Here is an 18,432-nt window from a genome sequence, read left to right on the forward strand (position 1 = left end):
TTCTAGCATCTACGTAGAGTCAGAACCCAAATTCAGAACTTCTCACCCCAAGTATAGTATTTTTTGTTAGTTTTTCACTATTTGTTTAGATTCACTTTTAAACACCTACTCCATATAACCTGCCAGTTAGTGCAAAAGTGAGGCTAAAAAAGATAAGGTCTGCTCAAGTGGCTTATAGTACACAGAAGGTATTTATGCTCTAGTGGAAAATGGACATAATATACATGGTGTGATGTGAAAAAGTAACCTTCCAAAAGATATCACCAGGTCCTAACCACCAAAGAAGCTGTGACTGTGACCTCAGGTAAAAAAGGCTCTACAGAAGTAATTAAGGATCTAGAGGTGAGCTCATTCTGGATTATCCAGGGGAATCTTAAATCCAATGACAAGTGTCCTTATAAGAGTTACACTAGGAGAAGAACACAAGGCATGTGAAGAGACTGGAATTACGCAGTCACAGCCAAGAAATGGCCAGGGTCACAGAAGCTGGAAGAACCAAGAAGGAATCTCCCCTAGACCCTTTAGAGGGAGTGGCTCTTTTGAAAGCTTGATTTCAGACTTCTGGCCAACAAAACTGAGAGAATACATTTAAATTACTGTTATTTTAAGCCTTTTATTACAGCGGCCACAGAAAGCTAATACACATGGTACCAAAAAATTATTACTACCTCTAAGATTTTAACTGCTTTCCTCATTTGTTGACGTTCCCAAATATCTTGGTTTTCATCTTCCTGACTTTCTTCACTTGTTTCTTCATTTCTGGTTGCTACAAAAAAAAAAGTTTATTATTCCATTACAGTAGCAGGAGCTAATATTTTGGGGGTCTTATTTTGTGTTAACTTAATCATTTCTTGCTACCATTCTAGGAAGTAGGCACTATTATTACCTTCATTTTATAAATGAGGAATTTCAACTACTAGGAGGTTAAATATCTGAGGATTGTCTTAAAACTAGGACTTCAGTGAACTGATTCCAGAACCTGTATTCTCTTCACCAACTGTTCCACTCAAAATGCTACAACACCATATGCAGAAAAGTAGAAACAATGAAATGTTTGGTTATCCTCATTAAAGATCTCTTAATACTTGCATGAGAATCCAAACACTTATAAATAACTTTAAAAATAATTTTGGGTTATGAGGAACCAAAGTTACTTTCTGAAAAGCATTATTTGAAGCAGCAAAAATCTCAGTAAAATTCACACTGTTTGTAAATGAGAAGTGCCAAAGTAGTTCTTTGAGACATAAGGATTATGGATAAAAGAAAATTGTTTAGTAGAGCAAGGAAGATTTTAAATATATACCTAAAATTACTAGATGCCATAATGTTTAAAAAATAATCTTTATAAAGGTAACCATGGTTTTCAAAGTTTCAAAAACAAGACATTGAACAATAAAAAAAAATCTGTTAAAAGATTAATTGGGGGGTCAGGTAATAGTAAATATTATTATGCTTTGACAATAGTACTTTGTTACAGACATGTCTCCTAGAGGCCATGTCATTGACCAAATGGATATAAAATAAAAATGAATAATCACATATCTTTATAATTATGCTTTTATAAAGATTTTATCACAATATTATATTCAAATGAAGAATGCATTAATCTTCATATAATGGTAAATAAATTAAATTATGTACTTGTTTCTTCAGCCATTCTTTGTCTAAGCGTTTGAGGCTTGAGGGTAAACGGTATTCTTTTCTCATGGTCATCAGGCTCACTCTCAGGATCTTCATCGCTGTTCTTCTTTGCAACAGAGATGGTAGAGGGGAGATTTACCTCCAAAGAAATATAGTTATCTTTGGCCCTGGCCAATTCACGTTTTCTGCGGGCTGCCTGAATAAAAGCTGTATCAGGGATCTGAACTGAAAGAAACAAAAGAGGAGGATGCTGAAAACCAAACACTAACAGAAATAAATAGCACTCATATTTAAGTAAAAAAAAATTAAAAGGTACTTTCTAGCAATTTTTTACTATTTTGATATAAGTATGTGACTTAACTATTAAATGGCTCAAAATGTGCATCAGTATAGAAAATAAATTTGATAGAAATTAAGTATCACTTAGAGAAATTAAATCTAGAAGCAGCAGAAAACATTGAAACCACTCAGTTTTATCTTTTAATTCTCTTACTTTTCAGGGGTTTTTGCTTTCTGTGCCGCGTCCTCTTTTTCCTCCCCGGTTTGACAAGGTTCCCTGGAAGGAAGGGCGGTGGCAAGGCCTTCAACGCCCCAAAAGAGGACAAGGCATAAAATGGTGTAACAGAAAAATACTGGGATTAACGACACTAATTGTGTGTTTCTTGTTGCTGGTTGTGCTCCAAGCATTATATCAGAACGAATCAGAAAGCAAAAGAATTGGAAAAAATGATACAAATTGTACAAATTGCAAAACTTTACTAATGACTGTTTGGGAAAAATTAGGTTAGGATACCCCCATTAAGCAAGTCATGCTGCAGATGCAGCAGGCAGAAGTGCTTTTAGAACAAGTCACAGAAAAGTGCTCCATAGAGAGTAAACAATTACAATTAAAAAACCCTGCATTGAGCCATCCTAGAAATTTACTTCCCACCACGTAAGGACCACCTAATGTGAAATATAAAATTGGAGACAAATGGTGAGAACCCCCTAAAGGAGCTAATGTCAATGGGAAAAGATTCCCTGACCCTCCATTACCATACACAGGAGTTTACAATGAAGATAGCCATAGAATTGTAAATGTCAATGATAGGCACGTTAGATTTAACTCTTTATCATTTATAGAAAAACTTAGAAGAGCAAGCCCCCTTGGTGTCTTTTTGGGGCCTAAAACAAAACGAGATCCTTTACAACAATTAATAAAATCACAGTTAAAATGGAGTTTAACATGCTGCCCCTGGTTCAGGGAACCTGTCCAAAAACTTCAAGAGGAAATAAAAGAATTAGAAAAACTAATACCTATCACCACCCAATCTCCCCCACCACGGCACCGGTCCATTGCTATGAAACAATAAAAAATCTAAATAAACAATGTAACCTTTTAATCAAAACAAGCTAACCTTTAACCAGATTAAAATAGGTCTTGACATATAGCCTCATCTGTAGAATAACAGAAACAGAAAGTCTAAACTCAGAAAACTGCAAACACAATGTCTGCGGTTTAAGCCAATATCTTGCTGCTATTGAAATCTTGTGTAAATGTTCCTAAGAAAATCAGAACGTGTACTTTCGCTTTGCTTCTCTTAACCTGTAACTTTACCTAAAATGTAAGCCATGACACAACCATGATCCTGTGATACCTGTTTTCTTGCCAAGAATAAGGGTATAAAATCAGTTAAGCAAAAATAAATCTAAGCAACTCTTCTCAGAAGGGAATTCTCTAAGCTGTCTCTTGGTGTTCTTCTCACGCCGACGACCCTCCACACCTTCAAGCCCGTTTCCTCTGCTGCGGCTGGACCGCGGCATTTCTGTACAGGGCTAGCTTGCTCTCATTTCCAAAAGCTCTGAGATTATCTGATTAGGGATGTGGAATGGGCTAAGGATACAGTCTCTCAGCCAGCAAGATCCAGTGGCTGCAAGCATCAATGACAGATCATTCTAACTTACCAAGTAGGAGACAGATTTCACTATAACTTCCACAATCCTGTGGATATCTAGCCATACAGGAGTGTGAAATGGACTAGAAACAGGGCATGGCCACATAAGCCTCCAAGGTCCTGTGTTGAATTCCACATGAAAAGAGTAGAAAAATGTAATGGAAATAACCAGGTTCAGTGGCCGGGTGAAAAATATTTAAATGACAACCTTTAATAGAGTCTTATTTTATTTTTTCCTAATTTCATATAGTAGAAACCTCATTAATATGGACTCTTCCAATTCAAAACAAGTTCCTTTATGCATGTATGATATAAGATGCAAATCATTATACCCTGGAAAAAAAATGGTTTCCTAAGCAAATTGATAAGGCAAACAAAACGTTAACAGGAATTTCCCATTTCAAGCACTTCAAAATATTGATTAAAGAGGTGTCAATCTGCTGAGGCTTAAGCAAAATTTCCTAGTCTTTGACACAAATTGGTCCAAATTCTTTGTAAAAATAGATAGGAAACATCATATGTCTGGAGATGGGCAAATGTTTCAAAAACAGACAAAGAGAGACAGATTCAAGAATTACAGTCCAATATGCTTGACATGAGTTCTTGGGAAAACAAAAAGTGCTTGAATTAAGAAACAGTAAACTGCAATCACTAGAAACCAGTATGTTCATTAAGAACAAGAAATTTCAAGTCAAATAATTTACTTTTTTTATAGATCAGTGTATCAGGGAAATGATGCACGATAGGTGTCTCTATCTCCTTCCAAAGTACAGAACAGCTAATAGGATATTAACATATGTGGGCTAAATTGCAAAATTTGTTAGAACTTTAGCTGGTTGAATAACCACTCAAAAAAAAAAAATGTCGATCATTGTAATAGCTAGGTTCAGGTGTCAACTTGGCCAGGTGATGACGGCCCACTGTACTGTTGCCTTGGACTTATATCATCAATATGTGAAATTCATCTACAGCTGATTACATTTCTGGTTGGCTAAGAGAAGTGACTTCCACAAGAATGAGGTTTAATTTAATTAGCTGGAGGCTTAAAAGAGAGAGGTCAGAAGAGAGCTCAGCACAGCACAGCACAGCCCAAGCAGCTCAGCATATCTCATCTCAACACTCACAGCTCAGACCCAGATGTATGGAACCACCCTGGGGAAAACCGTTTGAACCCAGAAGCCAGGAGGGAAGTCCAGCAGACTTCTGCCTTGCACCTTCCCATGTGTACTGGTTTGAATCCGTCGTGCACCCCAGAAAAGCCAAGTTCTTTACTCCTCATTGAATATTGCTGGATGGGAGCATTTTGATTGTTTCCATGGAGATGCGATCCACCCAGTTGTGGGTGGTAACTTATGATTAGATGGTTTCCATGGAGATGCGTCCCCACTCATTCAATGTGGGGTTGCTTACTGGACCCCTTTAAGAGGGAACCATTTTGGAAAGAGCCATGAGAGCCCACACCCCAGGGACCTTTGGAGTTGAAGAAGGAAAATGCTCCAGGAGGAGCTTCATGAAACAAGAAGCCAGGAGAGAAAGCTAGCAGACTTCACCATGTGCTCTGCCAGCTGAGAGAGAAACCCTGAACTTCATCGGCCTTTTTTGAGTGAACGTAACCTCTTGTTAATGCCTTAATTTGGATATTTTCATAGGTTTGCCTTAATTTGGACATTTTCATGACCTTAGAACTGTAAAACTGCAACTTAATAAATTCCTCTTTTTAAAAGCTGTTCTGTTTCTGGTGTATTGCATTCAGGCAGCTTGCAAACTAGAACACCATGTGACAGATAAAGCCAGACGAAAGCCAGCTGCCATTCCTCTGAAAAACTATGAATGTGTAACTAAATAAATTACTAATTAAAAGCCAATCCATCTCTGTTGTGTTGCATTCTGGCAGCTTTAGCAAACTAAAAGATTTTGGTACCAGGAGTGGGGTGCTACTGCAGTTTTTTAAATGGATAAGGGGAAGACTTTGGAAGAACTGTGAAGAGCTTGTTAGAAAAGGCCTGAATGCTTTGAAGAGGCTATTGGCAGAAATGTGGAAAATGTAGTCTGGCCGTTCCTTGCAGTTTATAGTGAAATGTGACAGGAAAGAGATAAGTTGAAAAATAACTCCTGCATACAAAGAAACCAGAAATCAATGGTCTGGAAAATTCTAGGTTTCCCGAAAGGGAGACCCCAAAGAATAGTGCCCTACATGAGGATTTAACCAAACATGGAAGCAGTCAGCAATTACAGGATAAGTGAGGATTTGAAATGGAGTTATCCAGAAAGGATTTGTGGAAAGTTCTTTTGTCTGATAGGCATGATCCCAGCATACCACATAGAAAATCAACAAGAGTGTTGCGGAACTTGTATAAATGCAACCACTGCCAGTCCAGACTAAAAGGACAGAAAAAGGACAAATTGGTTGAAAAACAACTTCAAAGGCAGAACCATGGAAGCTAAGATCTGAAGTCAAGAAATCTCAGGCCATATGTTTGCAGAGGGTGAGTTTGCCCCAGGAGCAAGAGGGCAGGTCTTTTGTGTCATTGCTCAGGAAGGGTTATGCCACCCCCAATACTGGAGAGGGTGGAATGCATAAACTGGGCATTGGGGGGAGCTTGGCTGCCACACTATTGTTTTGTAGGGGCTGAATGTGTGCCCTGGAGTTGACAGAGATCACAGGTACTACCCTGAAGATGGGAGAGGGTGGAGCCAAGAAAAAGGTGATCTCTCCCATGTCCCCTAAGACTGCAACCACCCCAGTGTTTGGAGAGAGCAAAGCCACTATGTAATGCCTTGGAAAGGGTTTGATTGCCGTTTTCTAAAACCCCAAAGATAAATGACTCTCAGACTTTGAAATCCAGTGGAGTTGCCCTCCAGGTTTACACAATAGAACTGGTGACCCCTGTGTTTCTTCCGATTTCTCCCTATGGCAAGGGGATTATTTATCTTATTACTATTCTTTCTTTGTATATTGGAAGCAGATAACTTGTTCTAAGTTCACAGGTCCATAGCCAGAGAATTTTGCCTCTAGACAGACCATGCCTGTAACCGACTTTGATGGGATTTTGTACTATTTTTGAGTTGGTATTGTGTTTGTATTGCACTGAAATGACTTAAGGCTTTTGTGATATTATGATGAAACAAAATGTATTTTGTATATGGAAAGATTCAGTGCATTGTATGCAGGATAGATGAACATTGTTAGGTGAAAAAACATGTGTCTGTTACTATTTTCTATTTAGAGATTAAATATGGTTTAAGGTGATGTATTTAGCTGCCAAGTTGACAAGGGGTGGATATGTGATAGTATTAAGATACAGGTGCCAACTCTGCCAGGTCATGATGCCCCATTGTTTTGTTGCTGCAGATTTAAATAATCAGTATGTGAAATTCATCTATGGCTGATTATATTTATGGTTGACTAAGGTAAATGCCTTGCACAATGAGTGAGGTTTAATTTAATTAGCTGGAGGCTTAAGAGAGGGCAGAGGAGAGCTCAGCATACATCATCTCAGCTCTGAATGAGACATTTGGAGATACAGAAAGGAATCACCCCAGAGAAACCCATTTGAACCCAAAAGCCGGGAGGGAAGACCAGCAGATGTCCACTGTGTGCCTTTCCATGTGACAGAAAAAAGCCAGAGGAAAGCCAGCTGCCATACCTCTGAAGAACTACACATTTGTGACTAAATAAATCCCCTTATTAAAAGCCAATCCATCTCTGGTGTGTTGCATTCTGGCAGCTTTAGCAACTAAAACAATTATGAAGCAATGTAGGGACCTGCCAAAGGGCTCTGTACTTTATCCTGTCTGGTTTAATGATCTTACTATGATGTGGATGAAGATGAGATCATGTCTTTAAAGCTGAGAAGTAGAGTTAATATAACCCAAAGAAAAACTAAAATTCAAAATCCTCACAACAGATGAGATTAGGAATTCTCAACCCTTGCCACACATTAGAACTACCTGGGAAGCATGATAAGCTATTGATGTCAGGTCCCAGTGCCAGAGATTCCTTGTCAGTCAATCTGAAGTAGAGTTGAGGGGCAGTATGTTTTTATAACTCTCTAGGAGATTTTAATGTGCAGGCAGGTTTAAGATAATTTTAGGTTCAAATACTCAAGTGTATGGATACCAAAATAGAAATTATCGAATTGGAAGCTATTTACTGAAAATGACTTGGTGGGGTTTAATATTTAACAATCATAAGCAATGATACTAGTGAGATGTTAGTACTACAAAAACTAAAGCTCTTTCAAGATACAATAAAAAAGTAAACATTCAAGGGAGAGTTTTTTATCCTGTCCTGAGTCTCCACATCCAATACCTAGGTCAAAGGCTCCTAACGGTAGAAATTGGACAGAAATGGAATGAGTTAATAAACCTACCACATTGTTTTATAATAATGGGAACATCATGTTTTCACAGATCTGTAACTCACAAGTTGTTTTCACACACATCATCCTATCTGATATACAATCATCTAAGAATAGTATCCCCCAATGGTAATAAGCAGCCTTTGCCACAGGGAACATTTCAAGGTAATATTCCATTATTGCACTGTGGTGGTTTGAAGCTGTATGTACGCTCCGAAAAGGCCATGTTCTTTTAATTTATTCCTGTGGGTGCAGACCTATTGTAGATAGGACCTTCTGTTCAGGTTCTTTCAACTGGGGACTTGTCCCAAAGTGGGTCTTAATCCTTTTACTGCAGTCCTTTAAGAGAGATGAAATTAAGAGAGCTCAGAGAAGCCCCAGGGAAACTGAGAGACAAGGACACACCCACAGAAGCTGAGAGAGGAAACCATTAAAGCCAGAAGATGGGAGCAATGGAGCCCAAAAAAGAAGTACCAGCAGACACCAGCCATGTTACAGAGGTGTCCAAGATGCCAGCAACCTTTCTTCAGAGAAGGTATCATCTTGTTGATGGCTTAAGGTGGACATTTTCATGGCCTGAGAACTGTAAATATGTAAACTAATAAACCCCCATTGTAAAAGCCAACCTATTTCTGATATATTGTAATCTGGCAGCTTTGGCAAACTAAAACATGTATCATTCTAATAATTCTATCATCTGAATACAAAATAAATATACTCTTTCTTCCACATACCAGTCATTAAACTTATTTACATTGCTCTTTCATCTTTTCTTCTTCAACATATCCCCTATAAACCTTTTGGGATAAGGTTTTCATACTTTTGTGAGTGTTTCTCAAAGGGCATCTGGAGAAGAGGCAATTATTTCCTGTGGCTGGACTGTCCTGTATTCTGCAGGATATTTATCCTCCCTTGGGCTCCAGGGCACTACATGCAAGCAACACTTCAGTCACTATGATAACTGAAGACTCTCTCACATATTTCCAGACACTGTTCTCTCTCTGAGGTGGGTTCTGCCCACACTTCAAAATTACTTCTTTATATTGTCTAACACACCATCTTCCACAGCAGCATTGTCAAATACAGCAGCCACTTGCCACATGTGGCTATATAAATTTAAATAAATGAAAATAAGTTAAATTAAAAATTTAGTTTCTTGGTCACCCCAGGAACATTTCAAGAGTAAAATAATTACATGTGGCTAGTGGCTACTGTACTGGACAGTGAAGATACAGAACTTTCCCATTGTTGAAAAAAGTTCTATTGGACAATGCTGTGTCTAGAGTTTCAATTGTCTACAAGACTTCAATTCTTAGTATTTACTTCATCATGTTGTACTTCTGTACCTTGTGACCTTGGATGAGAAAAAAACATTACAAAGTTATGGAGCTATTACTTCTTGTTATTTAATGGGTAAATAAAGAAGTACTTGTTACTATATCAAAATTTGTTTTTAAAATATATTTAACAATAATACTTCAATATATTTGCTTGTCTTTACTACGCTTGTATGTTATTAAATACATTTTCTGAGAAGGAAGTCTTAAGGCTTCACAAGACTGACAAAAGGGTCCAGAGCAAAATCAAATGTAAGAGCTCTTGAGCTAGACAACAGAGAGCAAACTTTTCTGTAAAGGACCAGATAAACATTTTTTGTCTTTCTCAGCCATAAGGTCGCTGTCACAATTAACCAATTCTGCCACTGAAGCAGCCAAAGAAACATATAAATGAATGAACATGGATGCATTCCAATATTATACATGGATGTTGCATACATGGATGTATACAATATTATATATTGTATAATATAACATATATACAAGGCAAAGAAAGAAACAAGTAATAATTTTCAAAGCACTCTTCAACAAGTAGTTACAGTACAGATCCCAGAGTCTGTCATGGGCTACCATACCATCACCTCAGATATTTCCTTCTAGCTGCTCCAGAATATAGGAGGTCAGAAGGAATAAATATATTTTTATTATCACAATCAACTTCTTTTTCTTTCTTGTGAAAAATAACATATATACAAAAAAAGCAAAAAATTTCAAAGCACAGCACAACAATTAGTTGTAGAAAAGAATTCAGAGTTTGGTATGGGCTACAATTCTACAAGTTCAGTTTTCACTTCTAGCTATTCTAAGACACTGGAGACTAAAAGAGATAACAATTTAATGATTCAGCAATCTTTCATTTGTTAAATCCTTTCTTCTTGGTATAATTCCACCATCACCACTGATCTTTCTATTCCTCTCTTGAGGGGGGTATTTGGGCTATGCCTATTACAACTTTTTCATGTTGGAGCAGGTTGTCAATACTATGGGGTAGGGAGATGGAACTAGCTGATATTTCAGAAAGGCTGGGCCCTCTAGGTTTCAGGACTTCGCTGGGCTAGGGACCCATCTGGAGGCTGTAGGTTTCTAGAAAGTTACCCTAGTGCATGGAATCTCATATACTGCTGTCATGGTTGGGGACACGTGTCAACTTGGTCAAGTTGCAGTAGCTGTATATCTGCCTGGGCAAGTACTGGCCTGCCTGTTGCAATGAGGACATTTCATAGGATTAGGTCATGATCACATCAGCTGCATCCACAGGTGATTCCATTTGTAATCAGCCAAAGGGGAGCATCTTCTACAATTAGTGATGCTAAATCTAATCACCGGAAACCTTTTAAGGAGGACTCAGAGGAGACAGGCCCCATTCCTGCTTCGGCTGGTGAGCCTCTCCTGCGGAGTTCATCCAGACCCTCCATCGGAGTCATAAGCTTCGCAGCCTGCCCTGTGGATTTTGGACTCTGCGTTCCTGTGGTCACGTGAGACACTTTTATAAATTTTATATTTGCAAGTGTTCCCTGTTGATTATGTTTCTCTAGAGAACCCTAACTAATACAACTGCCTTAGGTGTTTTTCAGTATTGGCTGGAATAGTTTTGGTTGGGGTTTGGGAACTTATGATCGGCGGCAATGCCTAACTGAAGCTTGTGTAAGACTTACCTCCGGAGTAGCCTCTCAACTCTATTTGAACTCTCTCTGCCACTAATACTTATTAGTTACACTTCTCTTCCCCCTTTTAGACAGGATGAATTGTTGATCCCATGGTGCCAGGGCTAAACTCATCCCTGGAAGTCATCTCTCACACTGCCAGGGAGACTTTCATCCCTGGATGTCATATCCCATGTAGGAGGACAATGATTTCACTTACAGAATTAGGCTTAGAGAGACTGAGGCCACATCTGAGCAATAAAAGAGGTCCTCCAGAAATAACTCTAAGGCATACCTACAGGTAGGCTAAGCTTCTCTGCTACATACATATGCTTCACAAGAGTAAGCCTCAAGATCAAGGGTTGGTCTACACTGATTTGGGTGTCCCTATAGTTTAACACAGAAATCAGAGGATTCCCCAATGGTAATATTTAATAGTTCTGTAATTTTTCTCCCATCCCTTAAGGGACTTTGTCAATACATTTTACTTATCTGCTTAACACACTCTAGGATGTATCTAGGCATTACATTAAGCTATATAGGATTAAAGGCCCTCATTCTTATTCTGGACTCCTTGTGTTTCAATTGTTCAAATGAGCTATCCAGACAGGTTGAGTTAGATCATGTGCTACAGAAAATTTAGGCTCTAGACAAAATAAACCTATCTTCCTTTGGTCTCAAAGAGTAGGTGCAGTTCCTTAACCCTGTGTTCTGAATTACCTTAAGCCTGACCTGATCAGCTTCTTATCTCTAAATATCAGGTTATACATATACAAACCAGTTCTCAAAATTCAGAAATAATAAATACCATTCCAGACTAAATGCATCTGCTATAAGAGCTTACAATCTAGGCCCCTGTTTTCTTTATATATAGTTTTCTACATGAAAAATCCTCGCTGACAAACTCTTATGTCCTTCAGATATCAACTTAAGTCACCTAGTACAGCACATGGTTAAGAACATTGGCTTTGGAGCAGACTGGGTGTGAATCTTAGCTCTACTCCTTACAAGCTGTCTGACCTTGGGCATGTTATATAATTGAAGGAAGTCATCGATGTTGCCCCTTGGATATCATTAGTAATAAATTACTTGCCCCACACGTTACTATACCTTTCTGTGTTATCAGTAATGAAAATCATTAGAACAGAAAATACTGATATTAGAAATAAAGTTCCTAACCAATATTATAAAAAATCACCAACCTACTGATGAAAATTCCTTGACTTCTGGAGAGCTGGAATTGTCAGAAGATGGACTCTGATCATCCTTACTTTCTGAGGAGTGGTGTGTTCCTTCCTCTTCATCTGTCGAAAGATCAACTATTTTGGGTTCTAAAAGGCTATTTTCCGTATCTAACAAGAAAGATCCAGGATACTGCAATCAATAATTGGAATATAATACAGTATTTTTTTTTTAATTAACAAAATTTTCTCAGTTTTAATTTTGCATATGGCAAAAATCAATACATATAACTAACAGAAACAAAAGTTCTTTGGCATCCTGAGTCATCCGTAAGAATACAAAGAAGTTCTAAAACCAAAAAAGAACTCTTGGTCTCAATACTCCTTCCTAAAGCTTAACAGGATAGCATATATTTCAGAGCAGAAAAGCAAATATAAATAGTTATCAAAATTTCAGCAACATCAGGATGGCTTTAATGAACTAAAACAGCAAGAAAATTTTATTTTTTACCTCAAGACTAACTAAAACCAGTATTCCTTATTAAACTCCAAAAGAAGCTGAGATAAACAACACATATTCTGTAAGCTACTTTTTGCACCTAGACTCTCCTATTTAAGAACTCAGAGGCACATCAAAATTACTACAATGTACGTTATCAACCTCTGTATTGGTTACAGTTCACGGTGTCGTCTATCTCTATTACTCATGTTATTCAGCACTATTTATGTTGCTATTTTTATCTCAGTTTTTTGTAAATAACAACTGAAAAGAAAAACAAGCAAAAGAGAATGTCACAAAGCCTGTCACTCAAAATCTTCTAATAAACTGGCCTGGTAATGCGCCTTCTAGAAAAATAATGGTTCAATTCTCAACTGGTTAAATTTCAAAAAGGTTTATACAACCGTCCTGTATTAAGAGTACTTAAAATTATTTTAACTTAGTGATGACTTAAGTTCTTCATATGCCCAAGTACTGTATTACAGCTATAACAGGTGAAGGTCTTTAGGTGGTGCAAACACAGAGGTCCTCCCAAACCGACTGGTTTAATTCCCCTCACGAGCCCAATGCGGGGATGCAGGTAGGGGGCGGGTGCTCGCCGGACCGCTGTATAACCCACTGTTTTCAGGAGTCTCAGGTGCCGGCCAGCGGGGTACAGGAACCGCCGGGGGGAGCTCTCAGGAGCTCCCGAGACGCGGCGGCCCCCTCCCGCCCTCACGTCACCCTGTGCGGCCGCCCCGCCCCCGCGTCACCTGGGGCCGCTTCCGCTGCGCGCCGGGAACTCGCCCAGACCCGGCGCCGGCCTCGCGGCGCTGGTTTCCTCGCCTCTGCGCGGCCTCCTCCGCGGGGCGGTTCTTCCTCCTTCTCCCTGGGCGCTACGGCTTCTACAGACGGCTCCTCGCCGCCGTCGCTGTCATCACTGGAATCGGTTCGGCGCTGCCGGAAATTCCTTCTTGGCCTGTGAGCCATGTCACAGGCCGGGGTTCCTAGTGTGCGCTCCCTACCAGCGCACACCAGCCGCAGTCCTCGGCGACAACCCAGGCGCGCGCGCAGCCTCTTCACCGGCTGGTGGGCGCGCCGCTTCCGCGGACTTCCGACTCCCGCCTTGCCGCCTTCGTTGGGAGTGCGCATGCGTGCTTGCCGTGGTCCATCCGGTGGGCGGAGTTTTGTACTGTGCTGGGACTGGTGGTGAAGCGGGCGTTGCAGTGCTCTTTGTGTTTCCAATCGGCAAGGCAGTTTTCATTATTTAGGAATTTCTCCCCATAGATAATCTGACCTATACTTTTCCAGTAATCCTGTCTCCAGGAAATTCGATTAGAGAATGACACCAGTTTATTCTCTGCACGTGGCAAGAATAGTAGCTTGTCAAAGTCTGAGCTGTGAGAGTTGATGCTGGGGCATCCCTGTGAACTCTGGAGAACCAACGGCAGAATTATGGGGAATTTTGCAAGCCGGTTGTTAAACCCGGCCATTATTAAAAATTACATTATTTTATTTCTGGACTTTCAGAAGCTCTTTTATAAATGTCTAACCTGATATTTAGAGATAAGAAGGAAGCTGATCAGATCAGGATTAAGGTAATTCAGAACACAGAGGGAAGGAAGACATTGTATGTGAGAACCTCGTCTACTCTTGAGAACAAAGAAAGAAAGGTTTGTTTTATTCAGAACCTTAATTTTCTGTAGCACAAAATCTTTAACTCACCCTGTCTGGATAGCTCACTTAAACAATGAGAACACAGGGAGCCCAAGAAAAGAATGAAGGCCTTTAATCCTGCATAGTTTAATGTAATGCCTGGACTCACCCCAGAATATATTAAGCAAGTAATCAAAACAGATTAGCAAAGTCCCTAGAGGGGTGGGAGAAAAATTATGGAACTATTGAACTTTATTGTCCGGGAAATCTCTGATACTGTGTAAAACATTAGAGACACCCGAATTAATAGGCCAAGCCCTTGACCTTGAGGCTTACTCTTGTGAAGCTTATGTATGTAGCGGAGAAACCTAGCTTTCCTATAGGTATGTCTAAGAGTTATGTCTGGAGGACCTCTTTTGTTGCCCAGATGTGGCATGACTCTCTCTAACCCCAACTGTGTAAGTGAAATCGTTGCCCTCCCCACTACGTGGGACATGATATCCAGGGGTGAAAATCTCCCTGGCAGCGTGGGAGATGTCTCCCAGGGGTGAGTCTGGCTCTGGCACCATGGGGTCAGTGATATCATCCTGACCAAAAGGGGGAAAAGAAGTATAGCAAACAAGATATCAGTGACTGAGAAAGTTCAAATAGAGTTGAGAGACTGCTTTGGAGGTTGCTCTTATACAAGCTTCATTTAGACATTGCTACTTATCATAACTTGCCAAACAGCAGCGAAACCATTCTAGCCAATCTTAAAGAACACCTAGGGCAATACATAAGATTTTATAAAGATTCCATGCACTAGGGTAACTTTCCAGAAACCTACAACCCCCAGATGGGTCACTGGACCAGTTAAGTCCTGAAACCTGGAGGGTCCAAGCCTTTCCAGAACATCGGTTAGTTCCATCTCCCTACCCCATAGTATTGCCAGCTCCTTCCAACATGAAAAAGTTAGAATGGGCATAGCTCAAATACTGCTGAAGAATGGGATAGAAAGATCCAAGATGATGGTGGAGTTATACAGAGAAGGTAAGGTTTAACAAATGAGGAGGCCTGCTGAATCATTATATTGATATTTCTTTTAGTTTCCAATATCTTAGAATAGCTGGAAGTAAAAACCTAAAATTGTGGAATTATAACCCATCCCAAACTGTGAAATCTCTTGTACAACTAATTGTCTCACTGTGCTTTGAAATTTATTGCTTTTTTGTATATATGCTATTTTTCACAGGAAAGAAAAAAAGTTGATTGTGTTGATAAAAATATATCTATTCCTTCTAGCTGCCAATGTTCTGAGGCAGCTAGAAGGAAAATCTGAGATGATGGAGTGGTAGCCCATGACAAACTCTGGGATCTGTCCTATAACTACTTGTTGAAGAGTGCTTTGAGAATTATTCCTTTTTTTTTCTTTGCTTTTTATATGTGTTATATTATACAATAAAAAAGTTTTAAAAATTAAATTATATAGATGAATGATTAGAGAAATTATATTACAACAAAAGTAAAAAATACTTAAACTTACCATTTCTGAAATTTTTACTACCTTTAGCTATTATCTATGCTCTTGGATTTATTTATATCTACGGTTTCTTTATTGTGAAATACTAGTTGATGCTGTGTTATGCATCTCTTCTGATTCTGTATTCAGTGATGTCATGTTGGTAGCTTGAAATCATCAATTGTGGGGGTTTTTATACCACTTATACTAGCAACCTATACAAATCAGGACTTTCTCCCCCCAGAGAGACTGATATTAAATATTTACTAGCATACTCCTTTGTGTATATTCTAACAAAGGGTTGGAGAACCGGCAAAGTTTCCCTGGCTGACCAGCCCCAGAACCTTTATGTTTATAGCTTATTCGATGTTCTGGTACCACCTAGAACACTCGGGAAATGCTGTCATAAAGTGTTATCAGTTATTCAGAATTTATTAATGACAATTTGAAGAGAACTTTCTCTTTTAAAACACAAGTAAATTTAAGGTACTGCCCAAAGCTTTTTTTTGTTGTTGGAATGGTGGCAAGAAGTGTGAAAAGGATACTTCTGGAAAATGGAGATGATTGTACTATCTGGAAGAGCTGTTTTCTATTAGGGACCGAGAACTCCTTATAGCTAAAATGAATTCCAAAGACTGGAGGTGGGATGGGGTGGGGGGGATCGAGAGGTAGGTGAAGGGAGATGTTCGATTTGGCCTAGTGTTTTCTAGGGTACTGTCTATCCAAGTAGAATTCCCATGCTCTGCCATGAATGCTACTCCATTCTCCCATTGCAGAGGAGGGTGTGTTTCTAAATCAAAGTACAAAGCAATTAATGCAAAACCAGAAAGTAAAGTATGATTTTAAAATTTTGAGAGTGAGAAAGATGATCATGATTGTCATAAATTCAGTGTTTTTTTCATGCACTATATGAAGGAATGTAGTGATATATTGTACAATCCAGCTAGTGTGCACCAGATAGCCCAGGGCTCCTCAATTCTAATGCTTTCCAAAGCAGGTGAAAATGTGGATGCTGATTGTACAGGTTTGTGCTGGGCAAGTTCATTTGTGGCATGTTCCAAGGAGTTGCCAAGGTTCCTGGTTTAAGTATCATAGTTCAAATAGCAGGATCCCAGAGAAGATACTACCTAAAAAAATGTTCTTGGTAACTTGATAATGATGAGCTTCAAATCATATTGTAACAGCACATAAATGTCTTTATGTATCTCATAATCTGGAAACTGTATAATTAATATCAGAGAGGAAAACTAACACGAATCTGTTCACACTGATTGAGGTTATCTAACTGTGAAAGTTATTCCGGGATATGTGTCTACATCTTCTCAAGAAGAGTTCCCATCAGTCTTCAAAGTGCTTTAGTGTTTGTCTCAGTTTGAAAGTTGGTCAGCAGGACAGAATTCACTTTGTTGCTTACAAAGAGAGCAGTTTATTTAAGGCTAAAGTGTGATGTTGGTGTCCCAGAGGCTGTCCTCTCCCTTTGAAAGTCATCAATGCACAAACAATGTTCAACCACAATGTGAAAATACCATGCAGAGTCCAACGTTGTCATCTGGGTTCAATGCCATCAGCTGATGTGGGCTGGTTGCTTACCTCCCCATTTTAAACTCCACTGCCTCTCTCGTTCATCTGGGTATCCCAGTATCTGGTACGGGTGTGGAGTGTGGAGTGTGTGATTGGCTCCAAATTAACATGAATGACATCAAACTGAATGTGTAGATGAGGAGATTCTAAAACTCCTGTATTTAGTCAATAACAGTGAATTGTGAGAACATGTCAATCACTCTGTCACACCTGTTAACACCCAGGAGATAAACTACTGAGAGAGAAAGAATGAAAAACAAAAACAAAAACAAAAACAAAAGCTTTTTAAAACAAAAACCAAATTTTTGTTCTAAGAAAGAGAGGTGAGAAAAGTGAGTTTCTCTGGTTATGGTCTGTACGGGAGAAGATGAAACAATTTGTTTAATAAAGGGCCTTGGAAAAAGTGGAGCAGAGGGTCCTAAGTAGAGTTTGCCATATTTAGGGGAACCAAAACATAGGGTGACCAATTAAAATCGAATTTCAGATAAAAAAACAATTTTTTTCTTTTTTCTTTTTTCTGTCAGTATATTCTATGCAATATTTTTGACATATCTGCATGGAACATATTGCGTTCTTAGTCTGAAGTAAAAAGCAACGTGAAGAATTTCAAAGAGCAGGGAAAAAGGGTAAAGGTGGTGGTTCTGGAACCTGAGGAGAAAATGATGGCCAGTGAGGCATTCCCAGTTGCAGCATATAGAGAGCCAAGAGACTTTTAAAGTAAGGTGCTGTTTTCCCCCAAAGTTCAGTAAAACTTTATCCTCACCCCATCCCCAGCCCTCCCATCCTGGGTTAACACTGCTGTTGGGATTGAAGAACTCAGCTGCTGAGGTCAGGGTGGTGGCAGCACCTTAGCGGGAGGAAGGGGCCGTGGATGTGTGGTTTCAGGGCTGAGAATGTCAGAGGAAATGCAATGGACGACACAGAGCAGGCAGCCGCGCACACCTGGATCGGGAGTGGCTGGGAGATAGAAACTTTTTGCAAATGAACCCCAGAGAGTGAATCTTCAAAGGGGAAGAGACTCCTCAGGGTTACAGATATGGACAGGAAAAGGGCAGGCAGAGAGAAAGAATTGTATTTCTCCAATCTTTCCAGGTGCCACAATTATCACTGCCTTACATTATT

General features: G+C 39.4%; 1 protein-coding gene across 4 annotated transcripts in view; it reads right to left on the reverse strand.

Moving 5' to 3' along the window:
- The window catches only part of GCFC2 (GC-rich sequence DNA-binding factor 2), a 61,641-nt gene extending 47,922 nt beyond the window's left edge, over positions 1-13,719 (reverse strand). For 3 of the 4 annotated variants that reach the window (XR_013164401.1, XM_077134692.1, XM_077134693.1), the window contains exons 1-4: positions 13,349-13,718; positions 12,119-12,268; positions 1,642-1,866; positions 669-766 (exon numbers count right to left, since the gene is read on the reverse strand). Coding sequence is in view for 3 of the 4 variants with exons in the window: in XM_077134692.1 (XP_076990807.1) it covers positions 669-766; positions 1,642-1,866; positions 12,119-12,268; positions 13,349-13,565 (690 nt within the window). In the remaining variant the exon portion in view is untranslated. Of the gene's footprint in view, positions 1-668; positions 767-1,641; positions 1,867-12,118; positions 12,269-13,348 lie in introns of all 4 variants that reach the window. The other variant, XM_077134694.1, reaches the window with a different exon arrangement.
- Between the last annotated feature and the right edge of the window lie 4,713 nt (positions 13,720-18,432).

This window comes from Tamandua tetradactyla, chromosome 17 (genome assembly GCF_023851605.1).
Source record: "Tamandua tetradactyla isolate mTamTet1 chromosome 17, mTamTet1.pri, whole genome shotgun sequence".
NCBI classification, from domain to species: Eukaryota; Metazoa; Chordata; class Mammalia; order Pilosa; family Myrmecophagidae; genus Tamandua; species Tamandua tetradactyla.